The following is a 25,943-nucleotide window of genomic DNA, read 5'->3' on the forward strand; positions in this document are numbered from 1 at the left end:
CTCCAACAAGAATTGGTGTTTTCAGGAGAGAATGGAATAAAATTACAGAAATTAATTTTTAATACAAACTTCTGTAAAGAGTATTGCATATCGTGGCTGTTTCAAGGATATAACCTGTTGAGATGACATTGACACTGATCAATCTTCACTAGTGTGGTTTATGATATCACTTGACTTTTTGATATCTTAATGCTTTATAATTCTCCAACCCATGTCACATTAAATTGACAACTTAAGGCATGTCTTTTTTGTCACTGCCCATTAATGTTGCTACCACAAATGTGTGATGGTGAACAACTAAAGTGAAGAGATGAATGTTCATTTATTGCTACTAACTTTATGTATGCCACCAAATAAAATAAATTTGAACCCCTGCCGAATAGTGTGAGGCCTCAAGCTGTGTAAAATTCAACAGATAACGATGCTGCTGTGCTACTTGTGAACTGCCTTTCTATTTTTACAGGTCGGCTAAATTGGTGGTCAGTTGTTTGTTCAAGCTGCAAGCGTCTTCTGCCATTAGCAACAACAGGGGATGGGAACTGTCTCTTACACGCAGCTTCTCTAGGTAATATATACATAAAGTATATCCCATTTATTTTGTTGCAGTTTGCTCAGAGGCTTGACTTAAAGAAGCTTTTATTTGTGTTTTAAGGTATGTGGGGTTTCCATGATAGAGACCTGATGCTTCGAAAAGCTCTTTATACCATGATGAAAAAGGGCACAGAAAGAGATGCATTGAAGAGAAGATGGAGGTGGCAACAGACGCAGCAAAATAAGGAGGTTGGTGCGCACAATGGACCTTGCTGTCTTTTTTGGCTTTGTAATTTTAGTGACAGTGTAGCCATTAGGCACAAAGTAAAATGGGACATTTGGAAAAAGCTCACAGTTGGATGAGCCTTGCTTATGGTAGAGTAGTAACGCATTCTACTTTCCTCACAGAACTTTAATATTTTTGGTCTCGGGTATGATTTGAATTTTTATGCAGCATATTTTTGCATTATAGATTTTAACAATGTCAGATAGCTCCAGTTCACATACTTCACCAGTTCAGATATATACGGCTGATATTTCCATCCATTCTTCAGATCTTTGGTATTGTTGTGACTAGTCTTTTTAAGCTTTGTAGCTAGCTACAATGAGCTGTAAGTGAGCATATTTGGATAGTGATGCGGAATCTTTTCTGAAAATGGAGATTAAAGTCTCAGTTCTCTGCAGAATGGAATCTGTGAGTGGCTAGCAGTATATTCTACACTGGCTTTTTTGTACTGCAGTATTGCCATAACATTTATGGAAACCTACATCCTCATTATCTTAGATTCCAGATCAGCTGTGATATGGGGGGACCCATATTTCATAGCGATAAACAGGCTAACAAGGACATTGTCCTAAGCTGCATATTCCACTTCTGCAACTAGACTGTACAACAAATATATTTTCCCCATGCTGATGTGTTGAAACTTTTAAAACCCTTCTGTGCGCTGTAGTGATCTGCCCAATCTCTGAATTTGAACCCAATTGAGTCATATTTGAATGATCATGAGACTGCCCAAAGGGCATAGTACACAGAATACACAACACAAAAACAGGCCATTCGGCCCAACCAGTCCATGCCAGCATTTATGCTCCACTCGAGCCTCCTCCCATCCTTCCTCCTCTTAACTATCAGTATAACCCTCTATTCCCTTTTCCCTCGTATGCTTATCTAGCCTCCCCTTAAATGCATCTATACTATTCGCCTCAACCGCTCCCTGTAGTCGTGAGTTCCACATTCTCACCACTTTCTGGGTAAAGAAGTTTTTTCTGAATTCCCTATTTGATTTCTTGGTGACTCTTACATTGATGGTCTCCAGTTTTGCTCTTCCCCACAAGTGGAAATACTCTGTCTACTCTATCAAAACCTTTCATAATTTTATAGACCTCTATTAGGTTAGCCTTCTCTTATCAAGAGAAAAGAGACCCAGCCTGTTTAGCCCTTCCTGATGGGTATACACTCGCAGTTCTAGTATCATCCTTGTAAATCTTTTTTGCACCCTCTCCAATGCCTCTATACCCTTTTTATAATATGGCGACCAGAACTGTACGTAATACTGCACGTGTGATCTAACCAAGGTTCGATACACCTTTAGCATAACTTCTCTACTTTTCAACTCTGTCCTGCTAGAAATAAACCTGAGTGCTTGGTTTGCTTTTATTTATGGCCTTGTTAACCTTTTAGTGATTTATATATTTATGCCCCCAGATCCCTTTGCTCCTCTACCCCATTTCGATTCTTATTTTCTGAGTAATATGTGACCTCATTCTTCTTGCCAAAATGTAATACCTCACACTTATCTATGTTGAAATTCATATTCGTATTCACTCAGTAAGGTAAGCGTGCAAGGTACTTTTAGACATGTCCACAACTCTCGTCAGTGATCCTGTTCAAGTCCATATCCAAGTGATGAGACTGCTGTCAAGGTTAACTTTGGAACAACTGACAACTTGGAAACTATTTCATTTGTATCGTTATCTACATAACATTGGTCAGACAAATTTATCAATTTTTAATGTAAGTTGAGTGCATTCTGAACAAGATGAGTTGCAATCGGCCTGGTGATGCTGCATTCATTTCAGAAGTTATTTTGCCACCCAAACACTTCTGTGACTTATAAATGCCAATCTGAGGGATGAGGGAGAGAATTTGCCTTTCAAAATCATATTTTAATTGAGCATTAATCTTATTTAATATCCAGAAGTAATGGAACGAGATAACCACATTTTGTACATTTCAGTAATCTTTTATAGATTCAGTGATCCTATTCACATAAAGTTGATAGCTTGTTTATTTGTGGACTACGTTAAGCATAGTTTTATGCTTGCTTCTTTGTATATAGTCAAGACGTTGATGCATTAACAAGCCTTACATTATTGAGTAAATCTCAAGTTTTCTAACATCTCTTGTTTGCATGAAGCTAGAAAACCTGACGACTTGTCTGCAATGAACAAAATGTGGTTAGTTTCCCTGACTTGTTAACACCACCTGAACACACAGCTACTTCCTGTCACATGTCTAAGCTACTTCTTATCAAATAGAATTCAGAATTTGTTGAAAGATTTTCCGATCTTGACTGTTAAATAGCTTTTGTATAATGGACTTGTCACTAAAACTAGGCAAGCTTGTTGCACTGAGATTTTATTTAAATAAGATAGGTGTGTAATGCCAGTTGTTTCCATTACACAGTTTTACTCAACAACATTTAAAATATTTGGAGTTGCAGTTCTAGCCCTAAAAATACATATGTAGTATAACTTTGCTAATGTCCCCGTGTCCACTAATACGTTGATTGTTGACATGAATCTTGTCATTCATGTGGAAATTACTTATGAAATGATACTGGGCGGCCTGCTGGTGGCGCTGTCCAGGGCGAGTATAAATACTTGGGCATGGGCCCAGCTTGCTGAGGACATTCTTTAACAGGAACTAGCGAAGGACACAACTAGACCTCCATGTTGAAAATCAATTGATGAAAGCCTTGTTTAATACTTAGACCAAGTGCCTAGTAGTTTTCTTACGTCAATTGTATTACAGCCATGTCACCAAGGCGGCATTGCAATATAAACAAGGTGATGCGAGTGTCTCCACTGCCAAAGACTTGCTCCGCCACAAGAGATAATTTCTCACTGTTCTGGGGGCAAAGCACCGACATCAGAAAACATAAATCTCTGCCACTAACAGTGCTAGACATTGTGGGGGCACTATTTTGTTTTGGCTGCGGCTGAGCTGTCGGCCCAATTGTACAAGATAGCAACAGGATTGCTAGCCTTTATGGATCTTTTCCCAACATTGTGGCAGCTCCATATACAGCGAAGTAAAGAACTGGGTCTGGAAGCAGCTTCACGCACGGTACAGGCACAGTCTTGCACCTGTTGCTTCAATGTTGCCGCCAGCATCTAATTGCCCCCTAACCGTGTAAAATGGGTGAATTCAGAATATCAGTGATTCTGCAATGTAGACATGCCAGCACAAGGTATGATGTATCTGTTAAATCATAGTTTTCCTAACAACTTAAATATTCAATTATGTAAACACATTTAAAATGTGGCCTCAAATTTAAATGATGTGTCTATTTCTCATTTGGCGAACTAGTCTGGTTTGGTTTACACTGAAGAGGAGTGGGAGCGAGAGTGGAATGAGCTGCTTAAACTGGCTTCCAGTGAGCCTCGCACACACTACAGTAAGAATACAGGCACCTGTGGTGGGTAAGTGGCTACTTTGGTGACTTTAACTGTTCATACTAATTTTAGCATGTCTGCGATTGCAACAAATTCCAATTATTTGAGTTTCTTCTTCCAATCTCTGACCTTGTGTTTTTTGTAGTTATCCAGTTTAAATACAAGGACCACACACAGTTCTTTTTTACATAATGTAAATCACTTATTTTCAAACCACAATTTATGCCATACAGATGGTGACCAACTAGTAACTAATGAGCAAATATATAAACCCAAACTGCAGTTTAGAGCAGGGCATCAGACTTGTTTCTGTATCAGATTTAATGCTTTTGGTGGTGGTTGTAGTGCAGCTCAGATCAGGTTGAATCTGTCACTATATCAAATTCTGTAGTGTTTTTACAACAGAAACCAGGGGCATCTAGTGGTGGGGAAAGATTATTTCAGAAACGTCAGCTGCACTCATCAGTGGAATAGCAGCCATTGGCAAGTCATAATGCAATGAGGAAGAGGAACAAAATTTGATATTAAACAGTTTTAAACTGAAATTGTTATCTTTGTGCCGTATAATGTCACTATAAAGGGTGTTGTACCCGACATTGATGCACATCTACATGGAAAATGCCGAGTACTGATCATTTATACAGGAGCCTAATGTAGAGAGTGGGGAAAAAAGAGGGCAAGTATATGAAAGATTAGAAAATGAAATGGGAAGTTTAGCAAGTAGTGACACAGACCTATAAGTGGTTAATCTGAAGGTTAGCTTTGGATCAGTGGTGGAACTCTTGCCTCGGAGTCAGAAGGTTATGGGTTCAAGCCCCACTCCAGAGACTTGAGCACATAATCTAGGCTGACACCTCACCACTGTCGGTGGTGCCGTCTTTTGGATGGGACGTTAAACCGAGGCCCCACATGCGCTCTCGGGATGTACAAGAACCCATGGTACTATTTCAAAGAAGAGCAGGGGAGTTCTTCCCGGTGTCCTGGCTGATATTTATCGCTCAACCAACCTCATTAAAACAGATTGTCTAATCATTTATCTCATTGCTGTTTGTGGGAGCTTGCTGTGCACAAATTGGCTGCTGCGTTTCCCTGCCTTACAACAGTGACTACACTTCAACAGTATGTAATTGACTGTAAAGCATTTTGGGATGTCCTGAGGTCATGAAAGGTGCTATATAAATGCAAGTCTTTTTAAATCTATAATTCTCCAAAGTTTATTTTCTGCAGAATTCTTTGTCTCTGCTCTTTGCACAGTGGAGCTCAAGAATACTTCCATTCTGTTCAAAGGAACACTTCAACAGGCAGTGCTACCCATTGTATGGTTCCATTACATAAAATCAGTGAAATAGACTGAATACATGGGGCACAGATTGCACCGTTTAAATATAATGGTTATATATATATATAACATAATAATGAAACTCTGTTTACCATGAAAAAATTGTATAGCCTTGTTTTTAATTTACAAAAAAAACAGCCTTTTCCCTCCTCAGCCAGTCTACCACAAAAATTGAATTAAAATTGTATTTATAAAAGGTTTTAAATTGTGTATGTAAATCTAATTGCATAATATTGGAGGTTTAGTAGTGCCGTTCTTATTGGTTCTGAAACAGACAAAAAGGTCAGTGGCACACTGCAGCTAAATTTAATTGCATACATTTGTTCTCCCCTCCCCTCAATACTTGATCTTCACTGACCTGACCTTTTGTAATTGTGGTAATAAATCTTTTCCACCAGTGTTTGCTAGATGTGAGATGTTAGAATGCAATGCGGTATCATTGTGTTTCCATATTCCTCACACTACAGCTGATGTCATACATTAATCAGCTGCTACTGTTGAAAGGCCAACAGTCCCCAACAACATCAGCCAATAAATCAGAACTGAAACCTGGGATTGAATAAGTGACATTTCATTTCATGACGTTGCATTCTAACGAGACTGCCGTAGATGAGAGTCTCTTTATTTATTTATTTATTTATTTATTTATTTGTTTGTTTGTTTGCAAATTCTTTCCTTGCTGATTCTTGCTGGGTTATGATTGCACAGGAGTCCGTCGCCCTCCAATACCTCACCCTAATGACCATTCTTCACATGTAAACCTAGACAGAGAACATAAGAACATAAGAAATAGGAGCAGGAGTCGGCCATACAGCCCCTCGAGCCTGCTCCGCCATTCAACAAGATCATGGCTGATCATCAACCTCAACTCCACTTTCCTGCCTGATCTCCATATTCCTTGATTCCCCCTAGAGTCCAAAAATCTATCTATCTCAGCCTTGAATATACTCTCAGACTCCGCATTCACAGCCCTCTGGGGCAGAGAATTCCAAAAATTCACAACCCTCTGAGTGAAGAAATTCCTCCTCATCTCGGTCTTAAATGGCCGACCCCTTATCCTGAGACAATGCCCCCCTAGTTCTAGACACTCCATCCAGGGGAAACAACTTCTCAGCATCTACCCTGTCAATACCCCTCAGAATCTTACATGTTTCAATGAGATCACCTCTCATTCTTCTCAACTCCAGAGAGTATTGGCCCATTCTACACAATCTCTCCTCATAGGACAGCCCTCTCATCCCAGGAATCAATCTAGTGAACCTTCGTTGCACCGCCTCCAAGGCAAGTATATCCTTCCTTAGATAAGGAGACCAAAACTGTGCACAATACTCCAGGTGTGGTCTCACTGAGGCCCTTTACATTTGTAGCAAGACTTCCTTATTCTTATACTCCAACCCCCTTGCAATAAAGGCCAATACGCCATTTGCCTTCCTTATTGCTTGCTGTATCTGCATGCTAGCTTTCTGTGTTTCTTGCATGAAGGCACCCAAATCTCTCTGAATACCAACATTTGAAAGTTTCTCACCATTTAAAGAGTCAGACTATTGAACTAAGGAATGCATTTCTGCCAGCACTGATTGTACAGTAGACTGTCTTTATAAGCAAACAGGAATGGATACAAAATGAACAGGAAAAGCTAATGCTGTGCTTTGTTAGCTGTGGTTAGTGCATTCTGAACCTTATTGTGTACTGCTGCAGAGTTCAGACAATAGTGGCAGACCACAGGGGGAAAGTAAACAAAACTCATTAGATTAAGTTTTATTTTGCATCACCCACTTTTATTTCACTTTTTTAAATACTCCTGCCTATCTGGGTAGCTGGCTGTTGCAAGACTCACCACATCAAGTTCTGCACTCAACTCCCTCTTTGGGACTGAAAGGATTGAAGGGTTGAAGAGTTGAATTTATACAATATGTTACTGTTATTTGCAGATCCAGTCAGTTACTTTTTGTGTTTTGTTTTCTTTACCCAATTATCTCTGGTTTTCTCCCCTCCCAATCTTTCCTCTCCTCTCCTAAGGGTGCCGACTCATTCTGGCCTACAGTCCACAGGTGCCAGCTGCCCTCCAGTCAGCCTTAATGTTTCAGGCTAGACAGGATTTGACCACAGAGGGCAACATAGCCAAGCCTATTCTTGTCCTTAGCTGATGCATTTTCCATAGGATAAGAGAGCTTTGGCTGATTTCTCCCTCTCCTCCAGAATCACTCTGCCTTCCCCACAGGCCCAGCTGATCAGCTAAAGCAGCACAGTTTGGAGGTAGAACCTGGGATCTGCTTGATCTATCCGGCTCTGCAATATTTTCTTAAACATGGAACAAAATGTCCTACACATGTTCTCATCTCTGTGGCACCTCTATTGCTTTTTATCTGTTAATTGATTATTTCTTCTTTGTTTTGGAGAAAGCCGTAATTCAAAAAATACTGCATGGTTTATTTAACGGAAAACAAACAGAACCAAAAACCCAGGTTAATAATATCCTTAGTATGATCAGACCTAAGTATAGGCCTTGTGCTGGCGTGAAGGCTAAAAATGAGTCACTTTTAAGTTTCCCAATTTAGGTTTTTGAATGCAGAAAATAGAACTGGCATTTCTATAGCACCTTTCACAGCCTCGGGACGTCCCACATGACAAATGAAGTACTTTTGAAGTGTAGTCACTATTGTAATGTAGCAAAACACTGCAGCAAATTTGTGCACAGCAAGCTCCCGCAAACAGCAGCGAGATAAATGACCAGATCCACTGTTCCCTTTAAGGTGCACGGCTGCGCACACGCACTGATCCCCGAGCTCCCGTGCACTTCACTTGAAAGGCCCTGCAAAGAACTGGACAGCAGCTGGAGTGGGGAAGGGGCCCAATACACACTGGCCCCGGGAAGCCAGACAGACCCATTTGCGAGTCTTGCGACCTCCGAGCCGATCCCAATTGCAGCGCTTGACGTGTGTGTTCCGATGGTTCATGGGTTTGGTTTTCTCCCTTACACCTTGAACTTTCAGCTGGACAGCGGGAGAATCCCCCGCACTATAATTATTTGCCTTTGTAGCCTTCTGTGCCGGCTTGTGGTATACCGGAGGAGAGAGAGAGAGAGAGAGACCGGGGAGGGAGGGAGAGAGAGAGAGAGAGAGAGACCGGGGAGAGAGAAAGAGACCGGGGAGAGAGAGAGAGAAACCAGAGGGGGGGGAGAGACTGGGGAGAGGGAGGGGGACGGGGCAGAGAGGGGGTGAGGGTCCAGACGCGTGTAGTCCATTTCCGGGGAATGAGCGGCGGCCGCACTTTGAAATAACACAGGTGGAGGCACAGCACATGTAGAATGGCCACTGGAAGGAGGCTAAAGCAAACAAGTTTTAGGCCCCCAGTGATACAAAAATGACTTTTTTTTAATTCAGAAAATTGTTTAAAGCCGGAAATAAATATGGGAAAGTGATGTTGAATGTCCCGCAGTAAGTTACAGTTAAATTTTGCCAGGTGTTGTCCTCTTTTTGATAGTCTATCAGGGTTATTTAAATCGTGTTATGAGGGGGAAAAGTTTGTGTCCCTGTTTGTACCTCAGAGTCTGTGAGAGACGGAGGGAACGGCAGCAGAAACAGAGGAAACAACTTCTCAAACTGATCCCAACTCATCGCCAAAGCCGAGGATAGATGACCTCACCGCCTTCTTAGGAAGTTTAACTGCTTTATTCACTTTCTTCTTTGAGCTGCTTGGAATTAGGATTACATAGGATATACGGCACAGAAACAGACCATTCGGCCCAACCAGTTTATGCTCCACTCGAGCCTCCTCCCGTCTTTCCTCATCTAAATCTATCAGCATAACCCTCTATTCCCTTCTCCCTCATATGCTTGTTCAGCCTCCCCTTAAATGCATCGATACTATTCGCTTCAACCACTCCCTGTGGTAGCGAATTAGAGTTTATTTGTTATTTTTTTGTTGTATGTTTAATGACCGCGTTGAAGAGGGAAAGAGAAACTTGGAGCAACATCTTCTGTCAAAGCTGCAATGCGACTTGAATGAATTTAAAGATTTTTTATGAACTTTTCACAAAAAATGAGTGTTAACACTTTTTTCCCCCCAAAGTTTTGAATATGATTTTGGAAGAAACAAAAATCAATTATCCTCTCATCTAAACAAGTTTCAACCTTGAAGTCCAAACGCTTTTAAAGAGGGTCTGAATTGCTTAAAACATTTTAAAATTTAAATTTCTCAATATTTGATTTTGAATGATTGACTGAAGTGAGTAGCTTTACACAAACATGCAACCATGCTTTTGAGGAGGGGGAGGGCAAGGGAGAATTTGTAGGAGTTACATATTTCTTTTTATTGACTTTAAAAAGAAATATCATTAAGATGTTTAGGAAGAGAACCAAAAAAGGGGAAAAACACATACCATTTTATTTTGTCTGTCGTTCTATAGTCCGAACAATTCCCAGGAATAATGTAAATATAAATTTCCTCTTAAAAGTTCAATGGAGTATTAATAGTAACGAGTTGTGTAATGATGTATAAAAATTGCAGGAAGCTACTTTAGAAGAAACGACTATTTGTTTATTGAGAAAGACACGGAAAATACTTTGATTAACCTGATGTACAATTTTGATTTGGTGTAAATGTTTGAAATAAGAGATTAAAAATTGAGAGTACAATGAAGTTTGTTTCCCACTAGTTTAATTGGGAAGTGCCTAAAATAATTCAACACTTTTCGTGATAAGAGCAGGGATTAATATTGTGGAGAGTGGTTGAGAGAAAAACAGCAGAAGCGAAATTTGTAAATTAACTTCTTTACATCAACAAATTAGTAAACATTTCCAAGTCAGTCTGATTGGTTCTCCTGTCCAAGAAGAAAGATGAATGTTTATTTGTGTTAAATCATAGCTTTTCCTGCTTTTTGTTTTTAATTCGGTGATGCAAATTGTGCATGTGTTTTTCTGCACTGCATTTCTGACATGTTACATGGTGGGTGTGCTGATTCAAGACCACGTTTATTAATGGAAGTGATTGAAGTTGAAAATACAGATACCCGTTTTTGTTCAATTCTTTTTTTAATACTATGAACTAAAAAACTACAGCACTTCATATTTATTGGTTGTCTGGTTGCATTGTGTTTAATATTCTAATTACTTTTGTGGATGTACAGCACGACAGTGCCACAGGAAAGCCACTGCTTCTGCTGCTTGTGCAGTCATTGCTATAGTGACATGAGGGGATGGGCTAATATGTTGAAAACTTTAAAATGAATACAAATTGCACAAATAGATATGCCTCTTTCAGCTCACCTTGGGCTTTTGGATTGTTTGTCGATGCCTAACCGTGTAACTGAGTGACGTTTCTGAAGCATTAATGCATTATTATGCAGTTCTTTTATATCCCAGTCACTTCTGACAAGTAATTTATTTTTAAATAGAGTTTGTACATGATGAACTAAAAGCTTTCAATTAATTCTACCGTAAACAAACTTGTAGAATGGCCATGTAAATGACAAATGAATTTCAATATAGATAAGTGTGAGGTGGTGCATTTTGGTGGGAGCAATAAGGAGGCGACCTACTCCTTGGAAAATAAGAGTCTAAATGGGGTAGAGGTGCAAAGGGATCTAGGGGTATAGCTTCGCAAATCATTAAAAGTAGCAACACAGGTTAAAAAAGCCATAAAAGTGTAAATAAAGCACTGGGGTTCATTTATAGAATTCAAAAGCAGAGAAGTTATGTTAAACTTGTATAGAAACTTGTCTGATTGTCTCATGATTTGAGACAGTGGGGTGGCAATATGGCATTACTGTACATATGCTTTTAAGTGTTTGCTGTTGCTGCCATTGTTGTAAAAGTTGTTGTAAAAATTTGCTCACAGACGAAACGGTTGCGCTCAAAGGAGTTCATGGCCTGCTCAGTACAAAAAAAATTAAAGGGAACATTGACCAGCTCTTCTGTTTTTTATTGATGTTGCCTTGGGATCTTTTGCATCTACCTAAAAGAGAAGAGGGCCTCAGTTTAACATCTCATCCGAAGGCAGCACTTCCAACAGTGCAGCACTCCCTCAGTACTGCACTGGAGTGTCCGCCTGAATTGTGTGCTGAAGCTGCTGGAGTGGGACCTGAACCTACAACCTTCTGAGACAAGAGTGATACCACTGAGCCACGGCTGACACCTTCTGAGTATTGATTAAGTGATTTGTGTATCGAAAGTTAAATGGGAGCGATCTTTGACTTCTGGCCGTGGGTGTTGGCGGTAACATCCCGCCAGCGAGCTGCAGACACCAAGCGGGTGCTCTACTGCTGCTCAACGGCTGTGGGAGGGCAGGAAATTGGTCAGCTCCCACGCTGAGCCAGCAGGCAGGTCGGGGAGGCGGTGCATGGGGGGGAAGGCAATCCTAGGGGAGGAGCCTTGAATGCGCTGGCAGTAGGCAGGAGTTTTATTTTTGTGGGCCAAGGAGAAGCACTTCCTGAACACTTTTTTGAGAAGCCTCCAGCAGTCCCTTTAAGGACAAATGGTTAGGCTGATCACTGAATGGACGCTTCGTCCATTTGTACCTAAGAATTGTAATCGGGGTTCTTTAACCAGCGTAGGGCCTTGGTTTTTAAGCAGCCTCCTGCCTGTTTAGCCAGGGGGGCAGCTCGCTCTTTTTACAGACCTGCATGAAAATGTTATCAGTCAGTCCAATGGGACGGCCAAGGTACCACCCCGCCCCCCCCCCCCCCCTCCCCCAACCAACCTGATTTTCAATTGCTGCTCACCTGTTTTTCACCTGTGCCTAAGAAATTAAACCCTTTGTGCTTCAAGAATTGACACCGATGTGGTGGGAATAGATATATACTGTAGTACAAAATTCTAATTCTAATTTGAAGTCTACAAAAGAAAGAGTTTAGGATTTTTGTTGTATGGATTTCTTGTTGTCAATTCTCCTCATCCCTCAGTGCCGTTTGGTGTGCTGTTGAGATGGAAGTTTGCTTTTGGCTTTATCTTATTTCTTATTAAAATATACCCTCTGGTCATTTTTACCAATTCATTCAAAAGAATACTCCAAGGACCACTGTTTATAAAGAAAACAAATTTATGATATTGAGTAAAATCTGTCTGCATTCCTTAGTAAAATCTTTACTCGAACAATATGGCTCCTTTAATGTAAACAATGAGCCAAAGCCATTCTTGGGCATAACCGCACACCATGCCAGGAAGGTAGAGGTTAGGTAGGGGATCAAACTTTTGATTGAAGGTTGGGTTTGGAGAAGATTTTACAAGGAGAAAGGCACAGAGTCTTGGGGAGGGAATTCGAGAGGGTAGAAGCCAGGCGACTGAAGGCTGTGCCACCAGTGGTGGAGTGAAGGAGGCCTGGGTTAAAGGAACAGACACTAATCTACTTGCCTGTCGTTTATTTCTCTGGTGGCTGTCTCCCATGTCCCAGTCGGTGTTATCATTGTTTTCTTTTGGTCCTGATTTTTGGAGAGCTCTGACACATGAATATGATGCAACGTGCTCAAATACTGAGTAACTGCTCATATAACATGGGGCTTCCCCATTGGCCTAGTGCTGTTCAGTATAGTACTAATTCATGCACATTGGAACCCAGGTTTGTGCTGAGTTTGCTGATCTCAGTCTGGGAACAATAATGGTGCCACAGGTGACCTCAGGGCCCCAGTCTACAAAATGGGTAAGATCAGACGGGGTTCCTGCCCGCGATTACTTTCCACTAACCCTAGCTGATAGGGGAGTATGTGCAGTCAGGTAAGAACAGGATCTGGCTCCATTGTGATCTCTCATCTTATAAGGGAAGAGTAGATAAACATTTGATGTGGAGGAAGATACAAGACTATGCCAAGAGAACAGCCTGTGGGATTAGTTTTGGATTGCTGAAGCAAACAACTGGCACAGATACAGTGGGCCAAATGTCTTCCTTGCATACTGTAAACTTTTGTGATTCTTCATGGTTGGTACAATCACTTTGTAGGCTTGCATATGGAGCAGAGGTGCCAGCACCAATGGAATCGTACCTGTAGTTTATGTACCCGTTTACCTTTAAGGGAACTATAGAATGTAACCGTTCGCCTTTAAGAGCATTACTTTAGGTGTGGCACTATTTGTTGGCTCATGTATACTGTAATACCGATAGTGACCACACCAGTATATAAGGGTTGTGATACGTTAACTAGGGCAGAATCGCCTGAACCTCTGAATAGTAAAGACCTGTTTTGTTTGTTAATCTTGGAGTCTGTGTATTATTTACAATACAAACCACAGACTTTACAATGGCGACGAGGCCGATCGTACCCTGCGGCAACAGTAGTTCCTAAGCAACTAAGGAGCGTCGAAGTGAGGCACCCGCCCTCGTCGTTCTGCTGGGTGAAAACTCGAGGCTGCAGCGATAGCAAAGAGGAAGATTTTGGCATTGAAAACTTCCATCTGCAACAGGCACTGACGGTCCCTTCTGCCACAGTGAGGAGCGAGCCGATCGACAAGAGAGTCAAGGCTGCCACGGACTGTGAGTAAGGGAACAGTAAAAGAAAATAAGGAAGGAGTAAAACCAGAGGATAAGGGCGGTACACTCGACCACGGTCGAGGGGGAAAGGAGCCAGACAAAGTCGGGTCCAGAGGCGCCGAGACCGGGAGCAGGCCGGGTGAGACAGAGCCGAGAAATCGGGAATTGGCCGAGAGCCAGTTCAGAGGCTGTAACTGTCCGCCGTCATCGGGGGTACCCGGAGCCGGTTGCCTGCCGCGGGAAGGAGAGCGCTGAAGCCGACGCGCGGGCTGTGGATCTGAAAGCCAGCGGAGAGCGCTGAAGCCGACGCGCGGGCTGGGGATCTGAAAACCAGCGGCGAGCGCTGAAGCCGACGCGCGGGCTGGGGGTCTGAAAGCCAGCGGAGAGCGCTGAAGCCGACGCACAGGCTGGGGACCGGTAGCCAGCGGCCATCGCCCGCGGGGGAAAGTGTACCCCTCCTGCCAGGGGAAGAAGCGGGAAACCGCCATTGCCGTGGGCGGGGAGAACAGAAGAGCGCGGGGAAAACCGCCATTAAAGTGGGCGGGGAGAGCCGAGAAGCGCGGGAAAGCCGCCATTTTCCGCGGGAAAACCGCCGGGGAAGAAGACAGAAGCGGGAAACCGCCATCTTAGAAAAACAATAATAAGTAAAGAAATACTTGTGTTGTTCTCGAGAAGAGAAGATGCCTAAGCGAGGAAATATTAATGATTTTGATGTTGAGATAGAGGACTGGGCCACGTATGTGGAACGCATAGAAATATATTGCAAAGCCAACGAAATTGAGGATGACGACAAGGCAATAACTTTGTTAAATTCGATGGGAGCAAAAACATACGGGCTTTTGAAACATCTAATAGCACCAGTTAAACCAGTGGACCAGACCTTCGAAGAGATCGTAGCAGTGCTGAAGGATCACTTGAACCCCACACTGTTGATGCTGGCTGAACGATTTAAATTTTACGCAAGAACCCAGAGGAAAGATGAAAGCAATGCGGAATACTTAGTCGAACTGCGTAAGCTAGCGAAATACTGCCAGTTTGGAGGGAATTTGACAGAGGTGCTGCGGGACAAGTTCGTATGCGGCTTGGCCAAAGAAGGAACGCAGAAGCGACTTCTGGAAGAAAACGACCTCACACTGGACAGGGCTGTCCTCATAGCTTCATCGCACGAAGCTGCAGCGAAAGGAACGGCGGAAATGCAGCTAAAGGCGGCGGCACTCGGGGTGGACCAAATTACTGCAAGCACTTCCAAATGCTACCGTTGTGGAAAGACAACGCACGACCAGAATCAGTGCTGGTTTAAGAACCAAGAGTGCAGGAAATGTGGCAAACTGGGTCACATCGCGAAGGTATGCAGGTCCGGAAAGAAGACCAACAAGCAAAGGAAGCCACCACCACAAGAAAAGTACAACAAGGTGCATCAGGTGGCTGAAAAGAGTTCAGACGAACAAAATTCAGACTCAGACCCAAACAGCCAGGAGCTGGATAGTCTGAGAATCCACAATGTGGGTAAAGTAACTGATCTACAGACGATCTGGGTCACACTAAAAATAGCTGGAGTCCAAGTACGAATGGAGCTGGACACGGGATCAGCTGTATCAGTCATCAACCAAAAGGACTACCACCGGCTATTCTCTCACATACCCTTAAGAAATACTAAATTCGTATTACAGACATACACGGGGCATAATGTATACCCCATGGGAAAAATACGAGTCAAAGTGAGAGATAGGGGCAAAGAACACCCACGAATGAATCTGTACGTATTACCTGAGGGAGGACCACCACTCCTAGGGCGGGAGTGGATGCAGAAAATAAACATAGAATGGCACTACCTAAAAGCCATAGGGAAGGAGGACTCGGTGCAAGCTATCAGCTCAGATTCTGAAATGGATGACGTGACGACCAATGTAAACATGGAAGACGAGGCAAAAAGGGAATTGCTGATGAGGGGAAAGGAATCGAAGACAGGCAGGCAGACCCATGTTACCAAGCAAAATCAAGCTGTAGAGCAGAACCCCAGGTTGACAGAGAATTCTGAGCCTGCTCAAGCTAAGGATTCATCCACGACGGAAGAACACCGAGCTCGGTCCCAAACTTATGTCAAAGTACAACGACAATTAGAACAGTTGAGTGCCCGTCTCGTACAAGAGATGGAAAAGATGAAAAAGTTCTGGGACACCGAATGGGAGACCCTGGAAAGACAACAGAGACAGCTAGCTCAAGCAGAGAGCGACCATAGAGCCATCGTGGCCAAGTACCAATCACATCTCCCTGAGGCTGTTCAGGAACTAGAATATGCACAGAACGATCCAAAGGAAGAGGAATCTTCAGGAAGTCAGGATGGTATTCCAGTTCATCTCTACGACTTGTTGCAAGCAGAGTGTAACGAGTTGAAAGAACAGTATGAACAGGCTCAGACTACAATCCTGGAAGGGGTTAACTTGGCAACCTCCGAAAAGCTAGTTTTACTGGAAGCATATGAACAACAAAAGTCTGAACAGGAGCAAGAATTACAAAGACTGCAGGAGATGTTTGATGAGCTCCAGGCCAAGGCTGACTCATCGTTAGGGATTCAATCCATAGAGGAAAAATTAGTGGTGGAAGACATAACAGAACAGGGAATACAGGATGTCCAAGAACTCGTCAAATTATTAAAGGAAACACAAAATAAATATGAAGCGGCAATGGCCGAGGTCCAACGACTTGAAGAACAGATTCAACTGGGAATCTTTTCAGTGGAAGAAAAGGGAACTGTAAGAAACACAGAGATCGTAAGAATGGGCCCTGAACATGAGCTTAAATCGTCAAAGGAGAGGGGTTTGGAGCAGAAAAAGCTGGAGGAAGCTGAACACATGAACAAGTCTCTTCAGGAGAGATGTCTGGATGTGGAAACAGCTGCTGCGATAGAAGGATTAAATCACCTGATAACTCAATCCTCGATGGAAGGGGAGGTATTGAGGTCAGTAGTGAAGGAATGGCAGACAACCCTGGAGGAGTGGAATGAATATGAACGCATGAGGAAGTCTTTTAAAGAAAGAGAGATAGAGAAGGAACAGCAGTCGGCTAGCGTCCAGTTGGGTAAGGAAGAAGTAGAAGGGCCTCTCGATGGACTAACTCAGGATGACCCCGAATGTGACCATGACCTGTTGAGTGACACTGAATATTACGAGGAGGTGGTCTGCCCAAAGTGTGATTGAAAACTCCCAAAGTGCTGAAATGCGGATGAAGCACTTAAGGTCTAAGGAACATAGAGAGTTGGTGGCGCTACAGCTGGCCGCCGAGAAAGGAGCTTCGAGAGTTTCAAAAAGGCAGAAAAGAAAAAGAAGAAGCCGGAGATAATAACTGTTTAAAATATTATTACTTCTACTACCTCAGTCCGAACACTACGAAAGGTGCTAAATTTGTAAAAAAAATCCGGGGACATTATCAAGACAGCCAGTGGGTTGTATAAGTCCGCACTGCTGGTTCAACAGGACGAAAGTACAAGCTGTTAAAAAGGCTATGGAGGAGTCACGTTTACCATGTGAACCGGCTACACCAAAAAGATGCTGTCTGGGACGAATTAATACCAGAGACTGAATTTATGAACTGTTCCCACAGAGACTGAACCTGTAAACTGTTTCCACTGAGAGTATGTTTGTAAACTGTTATATGACGTTGACTCCATCGAGAGTATATCTGTAAATTGTTATATGACGTTGACTCCATCGAGAGTATATCTGCAAACTGTTTATATAAAGTTGAAGATTGTATGTTTAACGGGATTCTGTAAGTAAAAAGCTAAAAAGGGAGGATTGTAGTGTATGTACCCGTTTACCTTTAAGGGAACTATAGAATGTAACCGTTCGCCATTAAGAGCACTACTTTAGGTGTGGCACTATTTGTTGGCTCATGTATACTGTAATACCGATAGTGACCACACCAGTATATAAGGGTTGTGATACGTTAACTAGGGCAGAATCGCCTGAACCTCTGAATAGTAAAGACCTGTTTTGTTTGTTAATCTTGGAGTCTGTGTATTATTTACAATACAAACCACAGACTTTACAGTACCCAGCAATAGTCATTGGCTTTGTATGGAATACCGTCGGTAGCACTATTGATGCATTGTAGGATCCAGAGTTAACCCTGGGAGACAATGAGCAGAGCCTATGCACTTTCCCACAGGGAAACTGAAGGAAAAATCACCTTGGGTTGTTTTCCAGCTCTTCCAAACAACTGTTCGGGACCTGGGACAACTCATCCTCACTCTCCTCCAACAGTAGTGTGCAGTCTTTTAAAGCCAGGGAAATATCAATGCTTTTAGTTAGGAAGCTTTATATTGGGTGTTTTGGATGGGTGTCTGTGAAACTGAAAGGGTTAATGAATGTATGTGTATTTTTAAAATTGATCTATTCTTTGCCGTCACACCAATTGATTATACGACTTACAAAGGAGTTGATCAGTCTCAGCAAACTGGGTCAATTCATTGTCAAAGTGCAACAAGTTTACCACAACACCAGAAAATAAACAAATTCATGCGATCTGTCGGTGGGCAGCACGGTGCTTTATTGTTCTGGCCTCTGAACTTTGCCAGTCTGCTGATGGGCACCATACTTGCCAATCTGCTGATGGGCACCATACTTGCCAATCTGCTGATGGGCACCATACTTGCCAATCTGCTGATGGGCACCATACTTGCCAATCTGCTGATGGGCACCATACTTGCCAATTTGCCGCACCTACATTGTAGACATCTTCATTATCCAAGAGGAAGCAAAGCCAGGTTTGTGTTAAATAATGAGCTTTAAGTTATAGTCAGTGCAATAGAAGGACAGCTGAGTCTGGCACATCTGTACATACTATCAGTCACAGGGCTTCCTCAATCCTTAGTTGTCATAAGATACACAACAGCAAAATTGGGCTATTATTTAACCAATACCCAATGGGCAACTAGGGTCATTATGCTAATGTTTTTTATAGGCCAAATTTCCTGCAACTCCGCTCAAAGATCTAAGACAGACTATAACAAAATTGATCTGATTCCAGTTACTACTGACAGAAGAACCAGAATATTGGTTGCCTGCCTGATTATTGCATTGGGTGATTCGGAGTAACTAGCAGCTCCTATCATGTTTGACTGCAACTGATTGTGACTTGAACAGGATGCCATCCAAGCAGAATTGTGCACATAATCTTATTTGATGTTACAGTCTTGTTCTGCACAGTAAGAATACAGCCTGCTTAAGAGGGTCTCCATTCTCCTAGCGGCTTAATGCTTCTTCCTTTAGAGGAGGATAGCTAATTTTCAGTGGTGTATTTGGTAGCATAAAATCCCTGTCGTATGTTCTGTTAAAATGTCAACCTGCTGACATAAACATGGAGCAGAATAACTTACTAAATTCTGCAACCGCTTTCATTTAAGGATCATTAGCTGCAGCTGGTTTGCTCCTAAACTTTCCCCACACAGTTCATTTCTGATCATGGCTAGGCAATCAGGGTGAGGCTGTGCGTGAGTGGAGTCCCGGTTGAGCCCTTGGGGAAAGGAGGAGAATCGGAGGTTGAGCTGTCCTGTACCACACTTTCTCATCTCTCTACAGCTGGGTACTGAGTAGCATTAACACTTGGTCAGGTTACCTTGCACTGGCAAAATGGTGCAGAATGCTGAGAGAGGGCAAACTAGAATTGGAGAAGAAATAAAATAAAATACATCTCATTACCTGTAATATCCCACCCTCAGGACGGAAAGCACTTCAGCTGGCTACAAAAGGGTGCATCAATACTTCAAGCATGAGTGAACTTAAAACACACTACCTGCACTCCAGAATATGCATTGTTTTGAAACTTACAACTCAGGGAGGTCTACAGGTTTGTTTTATTAAGCATACTTCATGTAGAGATTTAGTGCTATTAGATGTAGTGCCCATTGTGAGACTTGGGCTCATGATCCTGTTATAGGTAACTAATAGAATGCATTTTCTAATTGTAGCATTTGAAGTTGCCTACTGTTAATACAGACTGCTTATAGAAAAGCTTGCAGCCTTAAATCTTTAATAGAAAATGCTTGTTTGAGAATCAGGTGGTGCATTGGGTTAAACACTGGCCATTGACCTGTGGGCTCAGGTTCAAATCCTGCCCAGACTGATGAGATGAAAAGTTTGCTCTGTGTTCTAGCTGCAAGCGTTTTATGTGAAATGAGTTTGAGCAGTCTCAACCCAGTTCCCAGTGGATACAGGCCCACAGCTCAAAACTGCCCCTAATGTGGCACCAATTAACAAGGATAGTTGGTGTTTGAAATGGAAAAAATGTCTTGAGGTTGGGACTGAGACACTTTGTTGGGACATGATAGAACAAGTTTTACTCTGCACCTGGCTGTGCTATACCAGACTTGGGTGTGCTTGATGCTGGCACTGGCTCCTGAAAGGGAAAATGTTCTACTCCAGCAGTAACATCCCTCGTCTTGACTGGAACAAAAAAGGTAAAATATAATTTGAAGAAAAAAGACTTGTCTCGTGAATTTGTAAGATATTGTTGAGAATTGTATAAAACTGTTGGGTAATCGGTCTTTTTATTCACAGTGTGGACAACTCCGAGGATCCAGTTTATGAAAGTTTAGAGGAGTTCCATGTGTTTGTTTTGGCTCACGTATTACGAAGACCAATAGTTGTTGTTGCGGATACAATGCTAAGGGATTCAGGAGGTGAAGGTTAGTCTGACCTTTCTTCCTCGCCACAATGGTGGGTTTCTGTTTCTGTTTTATTCTTTCAAGGTAATTTTCCCCAGGTGACACAGTATTCCACCAAGCAGCACCGTGGAATGGAGCAGGTTAGATTGGCCCGTTGTCTGAGTTCCCGTGGAACCCTAGCTATGTCACATGGGAAGGCACCAAGCAAAGGTTAGACACTTCTTCATGTGAAATTAAGCAGGGGGGTGGGGGTTGGTCTCACCAGGTCATTCTCCGCAGTCATTAGCATTTGCCTGGGAGAGGGGACTTTACCCATTCCCCGGATGCATTGTCCAGAAAAGCACTGATGGCAAAAGTGGAAGGGGAAAAAGATGGTGTGTTTTCATAGAAGGATGTGTACCTTCCAAAAATAAAAACATCCTTTCTGTTTGCTTTCTAGAGTCTCCCCATGCCCTGCACCATCACTAACCTGCTCACAAGAAAGTGCTGTCAAGCACAAAATCTTAAGCATCCCTACAAGCGGAACAGTAGCGTCAAATATTAAGTAATAGGAACTGTTGACACTGAGCTGTACATAGGCACCTCAAAATTGTGCACCAGCTGGTGGTGGAGCTGAGGGGTTAAATCCTGAGGGGCAGCATGCTGGAATAAAGGGGTACAGATTCAGCCTCTCACTTCCGAGTTCCTAATCTGAGCCACACTGCATGTGGAGATGGAGTTAGAGGCCAGGCATTGCCATGCAGCAGGAGTGAAATCAGAGGGGGAGTTGCTTGTGGTGTTAACCACACGTTTACCACCAGTTGTAAGATGGCATGGGAGGCCTAAGAGCATGCCACCTGCACTCTTGGCCACAGTTGGTACCTGTCCAGGTGAGGGGAGGGAGACAATAAGCTTTAAACATTAGGGAATACATACCAAGACAATCCATCTTCCAAGAAAATGAAGAAGAGCTAGTCCATCTCAAGAATAATGTTCAGTGTAAAACCATCAGTAGATTGTTATCAGAATTAAGAAATTAGGAACAAGAAAAAGCCATTCAGCTTACCCAACATTAAGGTGCTCTTTCAGAACTCAGTTTGACCAACTGAATCCATTCCTTGTATAAAAAGGATATCGGTCTGCTTAGCACGTTGCCAGCTACTAAAAAGGCTCCATACTTTGTTGAACTAAACAAAATATACGTGTAAATCAAATGGATTCACGACTCGTCATTGTGAGACATGTTCATATTTTTGCACTGCTTCTTCCTTCTCCTCGTCCTCCAGTCATCACACAGTAACATCGACTTCACAATAGGTTTGTTCTTCTCACCATTACACTGCTATTTTACATAGATTTGAGCTGCATGATATTTTAATTATTTTGGAACTGAGTGGAAGCCGTCAAAATCAATACTAGTGATGTTATTCAAGCCAATTACTTAAAGCGCAGGTAATTTAAAACTATTACAGGCACAGTTAGACTCGAGCAGCCAGTTAGACCGGAAAAGTTTCAGTTCTTCAACAGAATGGAAATCATTATTTGATATTAGCACTTTGGGTTGTTTATCCAGCCTGCAAATGGTGCTTTAGGTCTATAATGCAGAATGCAACAAATGCTGTGGTCAGTGTTCCAGTCAATAAACTATCTTAAATCACAAAGTGCTGTAAATACACAGCAGGCCAGTCAGTACCTGAATGAGAAACGTTCGGTTACTGTTTGAACTGGGATCCTTCATCAGGCTGTTGTGAAGAAGAGCCCACCTGAAACATTAACCTGTCTTTCTCTTTCAGGGCCTGTTCCGGTATTTCCTGTTTCTGCTTTTCACATTAAACTCTTCTGTCTGTTGAAGAAATGTTTGTACTTTTTTGTTGTTGCAGCATTTGCACCGATACCTTTTGGAGGGATTTACTTACCTCTGGAAGTACCTGCTAACAGATGTCACTGCTCACCTTTAGTCTTAGCCTATGATCAGGCCCATTTCTCTGCTCTGGTGTCTATGGAACAGAATGACCAACAAAGGGAACAAGGTAAAGGAGTTGTACTTTCTTGTCTAATGCCAATATACAATACCCAAAACCCCGACTGACCAATTTATAATCTACCAAGATTATAGGGCAGTTTCACAAATGTACGACACAATGGTTATATGATGATCATTCAAGCACACTTTCCACTTTCAAAATAACCTTGAATTTTGGAGAGGCAGACCCAAGGAGGCTCTTAGTTCAACACCAGGCCTTAAATATTAATTCAACTTGGACAAAGCCAGGTAATTCCCAATTATTCAATGTTATAAACTAATTTTCACAGAATAAGTCAGAAAAAGATTCAAGCTCATGAGTCTGCTTTCCGACTGTTGTAGTTTCATTTATATTGGCGGAGTGGTAGTTTCATTTATATTGGCGGAGTGGTAGTTTCATTTATATTGGCGGAGTGGTAGTTTCATTTATATTGGCGGAGTGGTAGTTTCATTTATATTGGCGGAGTGGTAGTTTCATTTATATTGGCGGAGTGGTAGTTTCATTTATATTGGCGGAGTGGTAGTTTCATTTATATTGGCGGAGTGGTAGTTTCATTTATATTGGCGGAGTGGTAGTTTCATTTATATTGGCGGAGTGGTAGTTTCATTTATATTGGCGGAGTGGTAGTTTCATTTATATTGGCGGAGTGGTAGCACTCCCACCTCTGAGACAAAGTTATGTGTTCAAGCCACAGGAAGAGCTTTGCTTTCTGAAGAAGAGGGTGAGAAGTCGCAGTGTGTCTGTTTGTGGGACATAGTGGAAAATGAGCTTCAAGTGCAGAAAAAGTCTCATGAGATAAGGGCATTATAGTTCTGTGCTGGGAACTAAAGTACAGTATTTCAAATTATATACATTAACAAATTCATAAATGATCTAAACAAGAACTGTTAAAAACCTGAAGTGATTACTAAATAATAATGGGTAATGGTTTGTGCACAGTCTCGGTACATGGTGCTATCCTTAATTATAAGAACAGGAAAATGCTGGAAGTGCCAGCATCTGAAAGAGAAAAGACAGATTAGCCTGTGTGTTTTCTCAGTTCAGATGCTGATGGATCTGCTGTGCATTTCCAGCATGTTCTGTTTTTCCCCTCATTTCCAGCAGTCCCAGTTTTTCTCCTGTAGTTTCCTGTTATCTGGTACAGCCCAGGCTGCATTTGCTGCTGGTTGATCAGCTGCTGCTACTGTTCGAGTAACTGCCTCATTTTGCTTTTCTGGTCATATATAGCTTTCAGTAAACGTTGTCTGAGCTGAAACAATAGAATAGAATTATTCCATGGCATGGATGCCTGAATGTGGTAATGTTTTAGAATGCCAGCTGGGACACGCACAGTACTCGCTCTCTCACTGCAAGCATCAGCATACTCACAAACTGCAACATCATCAAACACAAGGTATTAAGCTGGGTTAGCATTTTCTGTGGGCTGAGGAGGAGGTCAGGCAGTATGTCTGGTCGGGTCAGGTATGAGCAGAGGCCAGTGGTAAAGCTTACGGTGCATGCGACTGCCAGATTGAAGTTTGAGGTCTGAATAACTGGGCTGAGTGTTGGACAGCTGGCTTGATTTAAAGTAGAAAACGGATTAAATAAAATGCAAGTTAAACTCTGGTGCAGAGCAGAGGCAGAATACGAGAACAGGGAACGGACGGAGTCTTGGAGCAAAATGTGGGTGGATCGCCAGGATGGCACAGTGGAGTATAGAGGGGCCTGAGAGGGAGGCCCAGACACAGTGGAGTATAGAGGGGCCTGAGAGGGAGGCCCAGACACAGTGGAGTATAGAGGGGCCTGAGCGGGAGGCCCAGACACAGTGGAGTATAGAGGGGCCTGAGAGGGAGGCCCAGACACAGTGGAGTATAGAGGGGCCTGAGAGGGAGGCCCAGACACAGTGGAGTATAGAGGGGCCTGAGAGGGAGGCCCAGACACAAGAAATGTGGGTACAGAGTGCGGCAGAGGCTTACTAAATTAAGTCCAAAGCTTGTGGCGCCCCAGATGTGTTTACATATTGTGTTGCAGGTTTGTCATCTCCATGCAATTTCATTCTTGGGAATATATGATCTACTCACCTCAGAATTGCAATATTTAAAGCAATACTACTGTCAAATCAATTATTTTAAAACCTAACTTGTCTCATCGCAGGCCTTAATACCATTCAGTTTTGTATTTCTCCTCCAATGCTGTAAAGGACTGTCGTGGCAGCTGTATCTCCGGAGAAAACAGTTTTGCTGCATTGTGACTGGGCAATTTCTTTTTGCCACAAGGTGATTGAATTTTTTGGTGGAGTGTAATGGGGTGAAAGGTTTTTGCACAATATGACTGGTGAATAATAAAAGTAGAATATAGCCAATTAGAACGGAAAAAGCAGAGACCTGTGAGGAAGATGGAAATTGACAAACAGACTCAATGATCACGACTTGCGTGTACACAACAGACATGAGATTTTATTATAAAGATTTTGTGTAAAAACAAAATACTTTCCACTTTTATTTAAAGTCTGTAAAATCTAACTTGACTTAATGGAAATTTCAGTCTAGCTCCAGTTTTAGTTATAAAAACATTAAATGCTGGAAACCCTCAGCAGGGCAGGTCACTCAGCACTCGGTTTTAGTTTGATCATCAATTTAGAATGATTTAGTGTCTGCCGCCATCTGCTGGTGAAGTTTATGTAACATTTCAAATGTGTCTTTACATTATAAAAACAGAAAATGCTAGAAATACTCAGCAGGTCAGGCAGCATCTGTGGAGAGAGAAACAGAGTTAACGTTTCGATGACCCTTCGTCAGAGTTCTGATGATTGACCTGAAACCTCAGGTGGATGTAAAAGATTCCATGGCACTATTCAAAGAAGAGCAAGGGAGTCCTTCCCAGTATCCAGGCCAATATTTATCCCTCAACCAACATCAGATTATCTGGTCATCACATTGCTGTTCGTGGGATCGTGCTGTGTGCAATTTGGCTGCCATTACAACAGTGACTACACTTCAAAAGTAATTAATTGGCTGTAAAGCGCTGGGACATCCTCGGGTAGTGAAAGACGCTGTATAACTGAAGTTTGTTTTTCCTGAATAAATTTGCACATTGACGTTGGTACAACAAAAGAGAGTGGAGGAATCTGCTCTAAGTGTCTTAAAATGGAAAATAGCACTTCAGTTAGTCGTTTGAAACCATTCTTTCAAAACTAGGTTCAATACAGGTAAAATGATCAAACAAAGGATAAAGTTGAAAACGCAAACAGAAGATGCTGGAAATACACAGCTGACTAGTCCGCATC

General features: G+C 42.4%; 1 protein-coding gene across 1 annotated transcript in view; it reads left to right on the plus strand.

Annotated features, from left to right (window-relative positions):
• otud7a (OTU deubiquitinase 7A) overlaps positions 1-25,943 on the plus strand; it is a 173,280-nt gene that overhangs the window by 132,877 nt on the left and 14,460 nt on the right. The window contains exons 8-12 of the mRNA XM_085972475.1: positions 464-565; positions 653-780; positions 4,127-4,239; positions 20,569-20,696; positions 22,535-22,684. Coding sequence (XP_085828601.1) covers positions 464-565; positions 653-780; positions 4,127-4,239; positions 20,569-20,696; positions 22,535-22,684 — 621 coding nt within the window. The remainder of the gene's footprint in view (positions 1-463; positions 566-652; positions 781-4,126; positions 4,240-20,568; positions 20,697-22,534; positions 22,685-25,943) is intronic.

Source organism: Somniosus microcephalus, chromosome 32 (genome assembly GCF_052327205.1).
Source record: "Somniosus microcephalus isolate GS21.2 chromosome 32, FLI_Smic_1.0, whole genome shotgun sequence".
Taxonomy (NCBI): domain Eukaryota; kingdom Metazoa; phylum Chordata; class Chondrichthyes; order Squaliformes; family Somniosidae; genus Somniosus; species Somniosus microcephalus.